This window comes from Agelaius phoeniceus, chromosome Z, assembly GCF_051311805.1.
Source record: "Agelaius phoeniceus isolate bAgePho1 chromosome Z, bAgePho1.hap1, whole genome shotgun sequence".
Taxonomy (NCBI): domain Eukaryota; kingdom Metazoa; phylum Chordata; class Aves; order Passeriformes; family Icteridae; genus Agelaius; species Agelaius phoeniceus.
In genome coordinates, this window is record NC_135303.1 from 69,541,970 (window position 1) to 69,557,485 (window position 15,516).

At 39.8% G+C, this 15,516-nt stretch overlaps 1 protein-coding gene across 4 annotated transcripts in view; it reads right to left on the reverse strand.

Annotated features, from left to right (window-relative positions):
* FAM169A (family with sequence similarity 169 member A) overlaps nt 1-14,804 on the reverse strand; it is a 38,955-nt gene extending 24,151 nt beyond the window's left edge. For 3 of the 4 annotated variants that reach the window (XM_077171234.1, XM_077171233.1, XM_077171232.1), the window contains exon 1: nt 14,646-14,804. In XM_077171234.1, the coding sequence (XP_077027349.1) occupies nt 14,646-14,777 (132 nt within the window). In that variant the 5' untranslated portion in view covers nt 14,778-14,804. Of the gene's footprint in view, nt 1-14,542 lie in introns of all 4 variants that reach the window. The other variant, XM_054652166.2, reaches the window with a different exon arrangement.
* Nucleotides 14,805-15,516: the final 712 nt, after the last annotated feature.

Sequence of the window (15,516 nt, forward strand, 5' to 3'; positions counted from 1 at the left end):
TAATGTGGGTGCTTTGACACATAAAATGTAGATGTAAATAAGACTGTTGAACACCCACACTGCTGTTCAACACCCACACTCTGCTGTTGACTCTATATCTATGACAGAAAAGAGAAATGTTCCAGCATTTACAATTAATTAGGATGGTGACCAGTAAGACCCAGTCTGTAAAATAATCAAATCTGTGCTCATAAGCAGAAAAGAATGAGATTAGCCTATCCCCCTAGACCTCATTTGTGGCAGACTTCCAACATACAAGCCACATGTTTGTTTCACAAGTACATGCTGCTTTGAGGTGGCAGACTTGGTTCTATCTCCCTCCCAGATGATGTTTATGATGTCACCAGTCACGTTATTACTAGGCGGTAAAAAAAAGTAAACCACCCAGATGACAACAAGATGGAGTTAATTTGAGACTTTGCATTTAAATCCATCTCTGAAGAAACCAAAACATTGTTCAGGGTTTTTCCACATCAACTGGCCAGTTAGTGTTCTTAACAGATGGTTGTTTCCAAAAGCATTTCAGCTGTGAACAGAAACTTACACAAGCTCATTAAAAACAAGAGCCCACAACAGACTAAAGAGAGACACTTAAAGGAGGTGACGAGACAAGACTATAACACTGAAGCCAAACCTTAGTGGCAATAACTCCTTAAAAGCTCTTAGATTCAGATTTTACTTGTCAACACAGTGTGAAATTAAAATGAGCAATATCCTGGAATCTACTGTGTGGTCTTCAGGTAAGGTTCTTCCAGCTCTATATACAGAAAGATACCCCACAGCTGCTTTAAAGATATGACTCAATCTCAGAAGCATGAACAAACACAAAAACAAGTTCATGAGAACCTACTCCAGTGTTCTGGAGGAACACAGGGATATTACTCTGTCTTTCTCAGTTCCCATGAACCCACCACACAAGTTTCTGAACACGAAAGTTTTCATACAAGTTTTATGATTCCTAGTCTTCACTATGGAGGCTTATTTTTCAATTTTATTTTAAACCTTAATGTGCAATGATTTTTTTTTTCCTCTTTACCTTCAGTCCCCCTATTTAATCCATCATTCATTATTCTACTGACACAGGTGAATCAAGGGTGAAAAAACATCTTATTCTGACTCAATCTCTAGAAATTAAGTGTACATTTTGAAGGCTTTTAAACAGCAATATGCTACTACTAAGTTGATTGGAGAGAAGAGGCTGCTCCTTCTACAGAAGAGATTTTTGTCCCCTGTTAAAATGGAACTTGGACATGACTTCATCGGCATCTACAACGGCTGCCCTTAACACTGTTGCTGATGAAAACACTAATGTTCTTCATGAATGCTATTGTTCAGATATACACATGCATTCCTCAGAGCCATTTCCTTTCAAATTCAGGTAACTCCTTCTCCTCAACTGTTATTTGCATTTTCTCCTGCCTTGCTCTCCAGTCTCTCACATTCCTTCTATTATTGCCCACTGACCCTATCAGATACTTCGCTGCATCTTGTAATTCTCCACCTGTTTCTTCCCATGTTTTCAGGGCTACCCTTGCCGTTGCTAACAATCAACTCATTTGGCTCCTCCTGTTTGCAAGCAGACTGATTTCCAAAGCCAAAGGTGAGGGGTGCATGCCTTTGAGTGCAGCAGCAACGCACAGCAGATGAAGGAGCTGCTGTTAGGGGCTGCTGTGAAATTCACCCACCACCAGCCTCCATTTCTCTGGCAGATATGGCTTGCCTGCGGATATGACAGTTCTCAAACACACCAGCAATACTGCACAGACTATGCCGATAAGCATGTTGCAAGACAAAACAAGGAGGAGCATAAGATCACACGAGACTACTTCTACAAGAGGATGAGGTTTTGCCACCATATTAACTGCAACAGGCAAGGTAAATTCAGCTGTGAAGGAATACAGGTATATGAAAAACACAAAATTTAATTTTCTGTATGCTGGCAGAAAAGGTAACCCCCCTCTATTACTAAACAAATACCTAAGTGCTTAGATAACTTTGCTATTAACAAAGAAATTGAGCTGAGGTTCCATTACTGCATGGCAAACAGACAAACAAGCCAGAAGCTACAACTTTAAGCCTCTAGGTAATAATTCCTGACATTTTTTTGGAATAAAACAATGAAGGACCAAAGCAGAAAACATGCAATAAGAAATTCAATAGATTATCTGAGTTCCAACCACTACACCACTACAAAAATAAAAGCAGCAACCATATCTTTGCTTAAAAGCAAAAAAGGCTAATTACTGCATTCATTAAACTACCCTCAAAATCACTCACAGACCTCTTTTCTGTTTGCTATATGGGCTACCTATTTTCTCATGGCATACTTAGATTTTATTTACTCTCAACTCCCAGTAGTCACTTTTGACTTTCCCTTTGCAGCATTTACAGAGAACATGTTATGCAAAAGAAAGCAATACAGAGAAATTTTCAAGACTAAACCAAGGAAAACCTAGTCAGCATCCCTTCTAAATAAACATTAATCTTTTTTACCACACAGCAGGTTAGATATGTAAAGTCACAAACTCTCATACACTTGCTTGATGTGTTTTGTCTCTGTGCAGAAGAGGTCAGAAATAGTTCACATTTAAGTTCACTACATCCCTGAAGAAATCAGTAACTGTTCACAAAGCTATCAAGTTATAATAAAAGCATTAAACAAGTGATGAAAGAAGAATGGTCCATGCCAATCTACAGCAGAGCATAAGGAATTAGATCACAATACAAAATGCAAGCATCTCAAATTTGAAATGCAAAATAACCTACCAAAGACAAATGAAATGCTTTCCAACAGTAATGAATTAATATTAGTCCCTCATTAAAACACAGTTGGTTTGACAGTATGTATGTTGAACAAAGTAAAAATACAGATGGCTCCATATCTAGCCAGTCTCAAGTAAAACAGGAGAGAGAAAAAGGGCTGGAGAAAACCACTTTTCAGTTTTTTTTGACTACAGCATTAACACATTTTTGTTGCAGAGGCAGCAGGAACAGCACAGGTCTCTACCATGCAGTTCCTCATGCCCCTTGTTGCTCTAAACCTCCATGCACTGCACAACTGTAAAACTGTCAGGTCAGATCTTTGTCACACATTGCACGACCACGCTCTGCTCATGGGGTAACCTTCCAATTGGTTAGCACACAGTCAGGCTGACTGAGCACATGCAGTGTAGCCCTAAGCAACCAAATTCATCATGAGTACATAATATGCTTTTATGTACATTTGTACATAAAAGCATATTAGAAGAATGTGTTTGGAGGGGAAGGAAGAAAATTAATTTTATTTTTTAAATGAGACAACTTGAGCATTTCATTTTTCAAGTGAAAGAAAATAAATCTTACACTCTTCAAAAACGTAACATTTAACAAAATATATTAATGATTTTTTGTCATAAATTCACATGAAAAATATTTGCTTTAATGTGGAATCGTATGACTTTCACCCTTGTCAGCATTATGCAAGCTATTACACGAGGAATGGCACGTCCTTTTTTAGGAACAGCTGCAGCACCAGAGGGTAACAGATCAATTCATGGAATGCCAACAAAAACCACATTTAACAGGATGAGTGAACACATTCCTGTGCAACACAGGCATTTTATTCACAAACTCTTTATTACTATTAGTACTATGGTAAAGAAAAGCCATGGAATAAGTGAGCAACATTGGAAATAAGTTTAATTATAAATTATATCTACAACTCCTATTTCATCTCAGAGTGCATGAGAGGTGCACAGTACACACAGCTTCCAGCTTACATGTGGATTTGAGCAGGAATCAAGAGATCTATTCATCTCCTTGCAGTTCCTCAATAATGAATGACACAAAATTGCAGAAGGATAATAACCCAAAAGCTATGTTATTTCTTACAGTATGTCAGAGGGCTTAAATACAGCTTAAAACTGGGTTTGGGTGCCTTTAACTCAGGGGAAATGGAGTTAGGCTAACAGATTAGGATTTAGAAAAATTTCCAGCTGTAGCAGACTTAATGTTATGTGACACAGACATCTTATGTGATCTGCCTGAACTCCTCTACAGAACACAAATAATCATTACCTCAGAGGGACCAGCGTGAGAAATACTTTACCGAGATCATGAGATACTTGAACATTGTATCAAAACTTGACAAGTACAAATACATAGTTACCTACACTGCACAGCTTACCTGAACAACTTATTCTCCTTGAAAAAATAAAATAATAATTTTAAAAAAATTATAAAAAAAATCATCCAAGACCTTTTCAAGATAAGATAATAACTGGGACAAATAATCATGCAGGTGAACAATCTTCAGGTTTAAATTTGTTTTTAATAATAAATAATTAAAATTTAAGTAGTTGTTTGGGGCTTTTTTAAATAGTGATTTGCAGTTTGGAGAACAGGTGCCAGGGTGCTCAAGCCATGACCTGCAAAATTTCCTGCTAAACCAGGAAAACCAACTTAGACCCGGCCTGCAGGATACAAATACAAGTCCAGTCCTGTGATGAAGCACCGGCTCACTCACACAAAAAGTAACCTGCAGTAATGTCTGACCCAGCTTTGATTGATTTCAATGAGTGCAGAAGCATCGGATGACCAAATCCCTCAATGACTGCCATGCATTTCCAATGAATCATCATCACACACCTTAAACCAAGTTCTGCTTTAAAAATATAATCCATGATCCTACCGCAACCTCCCAGCCTAGCTATGAGCTACACCTGGGCTCACATCATGGGAAGAGACATAAAAACCAAACTAAACAGATATATATGCCCACACATACACCAGTTCCAGACAAAGCCAAGACAGACTGCAGAAGTCCCAGGCAAGGCTCCAGGCCCAGACTGACAATGCACCAAAGCCGCAACAACCTTGATCAGAGCAGCAGGAGCATCATTTCCATTTTGCTTTGTTTGTTTCCTACCTTGCAGCATCCAGTTGCTGGTCTGGTGAAAGCTGTGAAACTACATAAAGGTTGTAAGAAAATCCAAGATTTTTTAAAAGTAGTCTTTTCAGTCTTCTGGCTTCAACTACAAAACAAAACCATCACATCTGCTACTAGAGTTGTTAAGCTTATCAGTTATTCTATTAACAGATAAATTACATAAATGTTTCTTTGCTTTTACTACCAGCTGTTATATACACACACCATTTTTATGTTGTTTCTTCTCTGTTCAATAACAAATACTTTAAACTGAGATAAGTTGTTTTAAAGTAATTTTTTTTTATTTCTATAAATAGAGTCTCTGAAATACTTATGTTTAAAAGTTCATAATTTTCTATTATAAAAATAAGTAAATTTTAAACCTGTGCTAAGATAATTAGTCATTTAAGTATGTCTAAGAGAGTACGTAGTTGGTTTATCATGAGCCAACATAATTGAAATACATAGAGAAAACCTGTCTCATAATTACCTATTTAGACCACTATTGTAACACAGATTTTGAGTTTTATAAACATTCCCATTTCTTAAAACTCTATTAATTTTAATTGTAATGTTATGTACATTGGCTGTAGGAAAAGGAACACATTTTAGGGAAGAGGTGTTAAAATTTTAAACAACAGAATTTTTATTAGGATTTCTTGAAAACTGCACCAGCTTGAAGCAGCAACAATAATACACTGATCTGCCACATTGAATAGACAACTCAAGTCTTTCTCACTCAAATAACTACTTATTTAGAGGTAGGTTTTCTTGGGGTTTAAATCACAGATTTGGGGGTTGGACAACAAGTCTTCAAACCATGATCCACACATTAGCACTAAGGCATATTTCCCTGCAGTATAGCTTTTTTTCACATTTTTTGAGAATATAAGCTAATAAATACAAGTTCTTGACAGTTCAGATAGATTTGCACTGGTTTCTTTTTTTTTTTTCTTTTAAGACAAAATAAGATTTAAAGACAAAATAAGATTTTTTTGGTTTTTTGTTTGATTTATAGTAACATAAACCCCAAACAGTATCTATTCATACCCAGCAAAATCACATATTGAAAGTTCTTAAGGAAACACACGGCAGTGTCTAGAAATTGCTGTCAACATCAACCAAGATCTCTGGATTAATATGCCAGCCACATTACCCATAATCTCCCTGAAGCAGCTTATGCAACTCTGGTTTTCTATCAGACACACAAATCAAAGCTGTTGATTTGAACACAAATAAACAAACAAAAAGAGCAAATCCTTTCCATTCATCAATTAGCCACACAATGTAACTTACATGTGTAGCACAGAATTATGAAATCTACATACAGGACTCAATTCCCCAGCAAGAATTATTGTCAGAAGTTCTAAATGCTGGGCTTGAGCACTTTCTTGTCAGATGAAACATGAACAAGGACAGAAAGAGGAAGAGTCCTCCACATTAAAAACAAAAAAACCCAACAACAACAAAACAAAACAAAAACAACCCCAAAAACCAAACAAAAAAAACCCAAAAACCAAACAAAAAAAAACCCCCAAAAAAACCCCACAAAACCAACCAAAAACAAAGTAACAAAAAATCTTGCGTCTGATTTCTTTAATTAAAGGAGACAGGGTAGTATCACAAGAAGACATGCAACTTCTCTCTCAAACCCACCTTAGGCAGGTAAGGTTCTTAGTCATATGCCAAATTAGCCACCTGTGTAACACCACTGGCATTTTACTCAGGTGATTTAAATTAGATAATATATTAGATAGCTTATTTAATAAACAACTAAGTATACAAGCTACTTAGGTATACAAATTACTGACCTGTTATTTACATTTTTCTACAGTCTCACATTTTAATGAGATTGTCTGGTTTTTTGAAGAACACTTCCTTTAGTAGGGAGTTTTAGATACTAATGTGCACAAATGTTTCCTACAATGAAAATGTGCCAGACATATGCTAAATTAAAATTCTGTGTTTGAGACTGATCAAAATAAACACAATTAATAAATTTGGAAAACTAGTTTTTCTTAAAGAAACCTCTCATGCCTCCCCTTTCAACTTCTCCAATTCAAGGTGACTATATCCATACATAAAATTAAAACCATTCTAATAATTGAAAATAATTAACATGTATAATTAACAAGACAGAAAGATACAGCCAGGTGGGATTATTACTTCATTAATCTGCCTCTCTCTGACACATATCTGATATTTCCACTGCTCAGCACTCATTCTTCTTTCTAATTTCCCACTTTCCTCTACCTTTTCTTCACTACATGACAAACCTGTTTAGGGGCTAGGAAAATAACACCAAACCCCACACAGATACCCCTAATGACCCACCTTTCCTCTCTGGTCACTACTATTTCTCCCTTCCATGCCGTAGCAGTTTGAAGCTGTTGGTGTGCAGTTCTCCAGCTCCACCCTCAGTACTCTCCAGTTTTGCTTCTGCAGTTTAGGCCTTACACCATCTGCTCCTAAAGACCTTGATGACCTTCTTATAGCACTCATCACTTAGAGCCCCCACAGCCTCTCTCCACAGGTGGTTGATGGGCCACCTGGAACATACACAGCCACACTACTCTTACTCCTGCTCATCTGCTATAATTTCCATAGGTTTACCTCCTCCTTCTCCAGGAACCTAACAAGGCAACATTCTGAAGCTTAATTTGCTGCTTGATATCAAAAGATTATCTCTTACTCCCACTTGGAACCCGCATTTCTTGGCAACTCCTTCCATTTTCAAACCTTCATATCCTTCTCTAACATTATCTCACTGGTTTACAAGGGCCATCTCATAAATACATCTAGTGATTTCAGAGATAAGGACAATAAAGAAAGCTCTTTTTCTAACACCCTTAGGGAAAAAAAAAAAAGAAAGGGACAATAAAACCCACCAAATCTGGGTAGACAGCTGGTGGACTATCAAACCTAACATCACTAATCTAACACCACAGTGAGACTGGAGTTGCAGTCACCCTATGTCCACATTTGCATCTATTTTTAAAATGCTTGGCTGCACTGTCCTATCCCCTATCCCCACAACTGGGGCAGACGTCAAAGCTGCACAGATTAGATTAGCAATCATAGGTACATGTTAGCGAAGTCTAATGAGTTACTTTTCATCAGCCAAATAACAGCAACTCTCTCTGGCTGTTTCGAGAATATTCCACATGGAAATTCAAGTGATGGTGTCTATGGCTACTAACAACGAGGAGCAGGTGATTAATCTTTGCAATCACAGTCTCCATATCCAAGGAGTTACTAAAACAGTTGTCTGAACTACAACTATGCCACATGAAGTCTGGCTTTCAGCAGACAAGCTGTAGGAAAATTCAACAGTTAAGTAGTATGCAATCTCTTTTTTCTTGTTTAAATTATCTGTAGGTGGTTTTGCTGGTTTTGCCTGCTTTTTAATGTCATTTGCAGCAGGAAACGTACAACTAAGAAAACAGCATACAACTAAGAAAGCAGCAACTGCCTTGGTTTTGCAGGGGATTCAAATGAAAATGCAGAAAGGGGAATAGGAATTAACATGAGATGATCCTGGACACAGAATTGCAAATAAACAAGGCTGCAACAAGAGATCCTTGTCAGCCAACCATAAAACTTCCTTGCAAACCAGAGATGTTCCAGACTCTCATTGTATGGCCCTACGGGCCATTTACAACTGCCTGAGCATCAGAATTCTGGAAGCAGTAAGACAGTAAATATAACACATTTGGAGCAGCAAGTATTTAAACATCATCATAGATTAAAAATTTCTATTTTTCCCAGAAAGTGAATAGGCAGCTATCTCCAAATTCTTGATCCAACTCTAGTATTTTGAAGATACTACAATTATCTTCAGAAAATGACAGATGCCTAAAAAACTACTGTTTCATATGAGCAAGTTCTGAATTTTACCTGCTACTTGTTCTCAGTGTCCAATCATAGCAAGTTTTTCAGTTTCTTTGCACAACAAATGATAAACTACAACAAAGTGATGAACTTCACAGGCATGCACACAAAGTAGTTTGTGGACTTACCAAAACAGTGTGGGATCGCTTCAAAATAACTAGAGACACAGATAATTAGAAAGACTTTTACCTTGCCTTTCTCAAAGGAAAGCTAAGGTGAAAATCATAAGTCAAGATTATAACACAACAAAAACATTTTTGTCTAAAAACAAAGGCTTTTAGACAACATGCTTGGGTCACAGACCAGATAGGGAGTCATTACTGAGTCCCAGTCTGAGCCCAGTCATGTTAGGAAGATATTACAAGTTATCATTCCAGGTGACAGAGACAATTCTCACAAAACCAGTACAAAACCAGTAATAGCTGTAAGTGGCCCCATATGTCCATACAAAACAGCACCTTTACTTCCTCAGCTTTACAAAGGCCACAAGAACTGACAGTCTCTGTCTAGCTCTGTCAGTTGTAGTCAGCAGCGACTGTGTTTATCTTCTTCATCCCATCTTCAGAAGGATGGAAAAAAGGCACACATGGACTAAAACTAGAAAATTAGAAACCATGTCCTCTGAAAAATAAACAAGTAAAATAATATGCAAGCCTCATATCAATACAATTAAAAAGCTAGGAAAGAGTCAGACATCTTGTAAGCTGCTCTAGCTAGTAGGAAAAAAAAAAGGTTAGGAAGGTCTGGTATTTGTTTGTGTAGAAATCCTGCTCCCATAACAAAGGAAGAATAAAACATCAAAAAGAATATTTCATTGCCCAAAATCAGAATCAAGAATCTGTTCTGACTGACAGAATCAACTGACTTACGTCTCTCTTCCTCAAAATGAACCTCTTCTCCCCAGTATTCATACTTCCTTGTCATCCAAACAAATATTTAACAAAATTCTTAGTAGATTGATTCCTGAGCAGCTGTGTGTTTGCCTTTTATTTCAGTAGTCTTATACTTGTGGATGTTTAATTTTTGTTTCCCACAATTGTCTGGATATAGCCACTGCTGGTTTTGTTCAACTCATGACAGCCATGTTATAAAAACCCATCCATTAATGTGAATCCACAAGGTATCACTAAACATGTTACTACAGGACTCAAGATCTATGTCTGCAAACTTTAGCAAGAATGTCTCTAATAGCAGAAAGGAATTCACACACAACCATCTCCCTGGTGTCATCTGTCCTCATCGCCATCAGCAATCATCCTGACATTCCAAGAACTCACAAACTTCTGTCAGCACACTGCACTTCCCCTGCTTCTCACTGTAATACATGCTTGTAAGACTGGAACTTTTAAGCTATATCTTCTAGTACCTAGGCTATCCTGTTGCAGGTGTACTTGAATTTTGGAAAATAAAAACTAATGAACAAACTGTTTTAAAAGCTTCAGTTACTTGCCTTCTCTGGAAATGCAGACATTGCTTGATTGTTAGTGGTGGGTTTGGATAACGTAAGTAAGCTACTCATACTTCTGAACATACCACCTTACTGTACTTTGTTAAAAAGCAAACAAAACTCCCCAACCCAACAAAAAACCCCTCACAACAAAAAGTACTAGTATTACTAGAAAAAAAGTATTCATACTGCTGACACATTATACTACCTTAAATCAGTGCTCAGCTTAAGAAGGAGTTGCCAGGAATCAGCTTATTATCTCCTGCTCCTTCAAAAAACTCCTTTCTGCAGCTTCAGACTAAATGTTGACAACATAAACTCCCAGTGTTGAGGTATCAAAAGAAATAAATTATTCCAACATTTTAAAATCCTATAAAGTTGTCTGTGCTGCACTGTAGTAACATTTACATTGCTACTGTTAAAATCCCCCACTATTTTATCATTATCAACTCACAAATTACTCAAATTCCCCAGTTATGGTTACTGCTGCCTAACTCTACAACAGCTGTGAGAAGTATTATTCAACCTAGGAAACACTTCTATTTGCAGAATATGCTGGCTGCAAAAGAGCTAGACAAAAACTGGTCTTCCAGCAAAGCACTCGCTAACTTCAGCACACTTCACATTTTTACACCTGGTGTTTTAGGAGCACGAAGGCAGTTAGGGTGAAGACAGCATTTCATACCATTCGAAGTTCACCGATTCTCCGTGCTGGGGAAAGGCTGGTGCAGCTGCAGGCTCACAGCCACTGCCGCACCAGAACTTCTGAGCTGGGTGTATTCTTCTAGCACTGCCTCAGGGGCTACTGATTCAGCAGAGACCACACCTTTACTGATTATTCTTCCCCTTCAGTAATCCACAGAATTAAAGAAACCTAATTAACCACCTTTATTTTACATGTTTTGATGAAGCTTAGAAGAAAGGATAACAGTGAATTCAATTCATCCTGGTCCATAAAAAATTTCTAATCATAAGCAGTGGCAAGAGATGTAATTACAGAGATGCCCTGTCCTACAATATTCTGACACAAAATGTTAATGTGCACAAAAAAAAAAAAGACAGAGAGACAGCTCAGATTTGAAAACAAAACAAAAATCATAACTATTACTTTCAATAACTGTACAACATACAGTTCAGTATACAATTCAGAGAAATGGATTTTCCTAGATTTTCAATTCAAGGAATCATTCGGAACTTATAGACTTATCATTCAAAACAATAGTAGGTTTTCCAGTTCACTTTGAAGGCAAAGAAACAGATATGTTAGTCCTGATAGTTCTCACTAATTTTATTGGGATTTTAGTAAAGATTTGAAAGCTCATGACTCTTTTGGGACAGGATTTTTTACATATTTTAGCAAGCTATTTAAAAGCTTCTCTGAAATCTCAGAGTCACTAGAGAACACCAACTAAATTTATAATGATTAAATAAATATATGCTGTCACATCCCATTGTTCAGGGAAAAAAAATCAGCAATAGCAGACAAAACTGCAAGAGTACGAGAGAATAGCTACAAAGACACTGCTTATGCCATTTTGGTTATGTTTAAAACAATGCAGTAGAGGAAATACATAAGAGCAGGCTTTTCCACTCAGACTTGTTTAATCCATGCTGCACCACCTGGAAGCATAAGTTTGAGAGGAGGGTTGAATTTTGATTGAATAATTTATTTTTTTAAATCTGTTTCTATTGTAAGAAAATTATTTTTGTTGTTTTTCAACAGCTTACAAAATGATTACCCGAGAGACATTGACTGACAAAAGCAGTTCCAAAGCACACACCTCTACCACTGTGGCCCCAAACATTCACAGACAAAAAGATGACAGTGGCTTTCTGGAATGTATAGTTGATACAATGTGATGGATAAGTTACAACCTTGAGAGTCAGGAGTAAAGTATTTATCTGCGAGGAAACAAGAAGCTGGTATTTTGCATGGAAAAATATTTAAGGAATGCCCATGTGAAAATAAGCCTTAGTAGACATCACTTCAGCTCTAATGCCACATTTATACTTGCAATTTAGAAACATAATTGGCAACAGCTTTAAATGATCGCCACTACTTGATATTCATTGCTTGACAGAAAATACAGACTGATATCAAATCTTATCATATCTAAGAACGTAAAACAATGGAAGAACACTTCTACTCTGGTAAATTTCTCTAGAATCATCAAATCTCATGTTTGTCCTTTAGTAATTTTGCATCAAACATGGGGGGAAAAAAAAGCATTAATAAGTGTTAGCCTTAGTACAGAAATGAAGTTCCTCTGTCTTTCACTGGCAAAGACTCTGCACTGGACTAGATATGCAAGTACAACTATTTAAAACAAATTTTGCTAATATGAATTGTGGATAAGAAGAGCTTTAAGATAATTTTCAATGGTATTATCTTTACAACACTAACAGACATTAAAAAAGGAAAAAAACCCTGCACAAACACATAAACCTCCACCTTTTTTATTATTAAATCAAAGAAATATTATCTACCTTGATGTGCATACTGAATAAATTGAGTATTTTCCAATTCATTTTGTAAAGTGTCTAGTTACGTAACACTCCAAAAAGAGTTCTGGATCACGCACTGCTAAAGAGATATTGTAAACGTACAGTAGAATCCCATCTTAATTACTCATCCTGCACAACAGGAAAGAAAGACACTGTAAAACATTTGATTCTGCATAAAGAAAATTATGCCGAACATCAGACTGGAGAAGGAGAAACAAGGAAAGGATTTAAAACCTATATTAGTGGCTCTTAAAAAACAGTGTTGAAATTGAGATGATCGCTGACATTAATAACACTTGAATTCGAACATTAATTTTATAAACCACTCTCTGCCCTAACATTTTTCCACTATGAAATAGGTGATGAATGTTTTTTTCACTAGCCACCAAGAGAAAAAACAAGAAGTTCTTTGGACCTAGAGGAGGTCAATTAAACAAGAAGAGGTACCAATGTGGTTGAAGAAACAGAGAGAAGATGCACTCAGTTCCTATAGAGTTTGAAGGAAGAGGAAAACCACGGTCACTCTAATCTGCAGCAATCTTTTATAGGTCCTCAAGTGAGGCAGCACTGATTTTATTATAATGATCACTCTGACACAATACTTATTCCCCATACAAACCGGTGAGCTTTGTACTAGGCTATGACCAATGGTACAGCCCAATGTATAAAATGAGTAAATGCAATTATGCAGAACAAGAAAAGAGTTCCCTCCTCCTGTGTTGCATGTACACAAAAAAGCAAGTATCAGCTGAACAGCGTTTCCACACCAAAGGTTATGTTTCTAAATTTCTGACTATTAATAACTGAAAACTCCACAGCTCAGAAGAAGTGAAAGATAATTTTTTAGATAATCTTTTCTTCTAAATAGAGCATTAATACATGTATTAAATTGGTGAGTTAATATATTTTGTTTTCCATTAATGCTAGTAAAACCTTTTGCTCTAGCTCTCAGTGCAATCCACTTTCTCAGGCTGCATTTAACACTCATAAGCAGGATAGCAGTGCTACGTCAATGGATATCTTAGGCAAGATGCTTCCCTATGTTTTAAGAGGAATGAACCAACCCTACGTCAAAATAAAATTGCAGAAGACTTACACATCATACGTAGGAAAACAGAAGAGTGTGTGTGTGCAATTGCGTGTGTCCACATGTATTTGCACACGTACACACAGCCATCTTTGTGGGAGACAGCAACTGTAGCATTGCAATTACTGTTTTCATACATGCGTAGAGGTGTATAGATGTATAAATGGCTCTTACACGTGTGCGTGGCTATAACATGTAAATTTCAACGCTACAATAGAAGACCCCACAAAAGATGGCTGGTCCTGGCCAACACGGAGTGGCCTGGGCCAGAACTCACACCGAACTCGGCGTACCGCAAGCTCCGCCAAGGCCGGGGGAAGCTCGGGGGGTCGAGCTCGGCCAGCGCCCGCCGCGGGGGAGCCGGGCCGGTCCCACCGCCCGGCCGAGCCGCCTCCGCCCACCGCCCGCCGGCCCGGCGCGGCCCTGCCCGCCCGCGATGGCAGCGGCGGGGTCGGCACTGCCCCGGGGCGGGAGAGCGCGCCGGGGGGGCGGCGGCTGCGGCGCGGGCGGGGATGCGGACGGACACCTGGAGCCCGCGGCGGACGAGGGGCCGCGGGCAGCGGCCAGCCCAGCCCGCCCACCGCCTCCCGCCGAGCGCCCCCGGGCCGCCGCCGAGCGCCCCCCGCGCCCTGCCCGCCGGGCCCGGCTAGGCTGCGGAGATGCGGGACGCCTCGGCAGGTCACCGCGACACCCCGCCGCGCCTCACCTCAGCCGGCCGGGCAGCCTGCCGCGGCGGCGCGGGGATAAACGGAGAAGGAGGCGGAGGCGGCCGGGCTCCCTAACAGCGTTCACAGCACACCCCCACTCACCTCCGGCTTCGCCCGGTCCTGCTGCCCGGCGCCTGATATCATCTCCCCCGGCGGCCTCCCCGCCCCTCGCCGCTGACGCACTCCCGCTGATACGCCTGGAGCCGCCGCCGCTCGCCCCGCGCCGCCCGCCATGACGGCTGCGGGGACCCCGCATCGCCCCCCCGGCCGCGGCGGGGTGTGGTACCCCGGCACCGCTCCCTGTGTGCCACGGGCAGCCTCACGGGCAGGCGGGGTACCCACGCCATCGCTCAGCACCGCTGGGCTGGTGACACCTGTCCTGGGGCCCTGGCATACAGAGGGAGCCCGGAGCTGCCTCAGAGATCTGTGGTACTCGCAAGGAGAACGGAGAAAGGCCGTGCATCGTCTCCTGGTGCTGGGTAGCTCACCACAAGCTAGGGGTGAAATATCCCCTTTGCAGGAAAGGTGACCTCATGGACTCGGGCAGTAAGGATTGCTTCTGCATTTCCAACAACTCACCGTGGACCAGCCCGAGCCCTCACCCCTCCTCCTGTTACCAAATTGGGGTGCTGATTAAACTCAGTTACTCAGAAGCCTATTTTCCAAACAGAAACATTAATCCCTGTTCCCCAGCACTGACCACCACTGGCCACAGCACCTGAGTATCCACCCCCAAGAAGACCTGTATGCCAGGAAACTGAAGAATACCAAAATCAAATGAAGGAGTTGGTGAGAGGACAGCACTTGCCCTTGGCTCTGGCTGTAAAATGTACCCTTGTTTTATAGGTACGATGATTTGTTCTGAGAATGAGAAGTAGTAGGTGCACATCTGTGATAACATCCATGGAACAAAGGAGGCTGGGCCCAAACTGGGGTCACTGCCCAGAGGCAGCAGTCATTTCAAGGGCTTCTA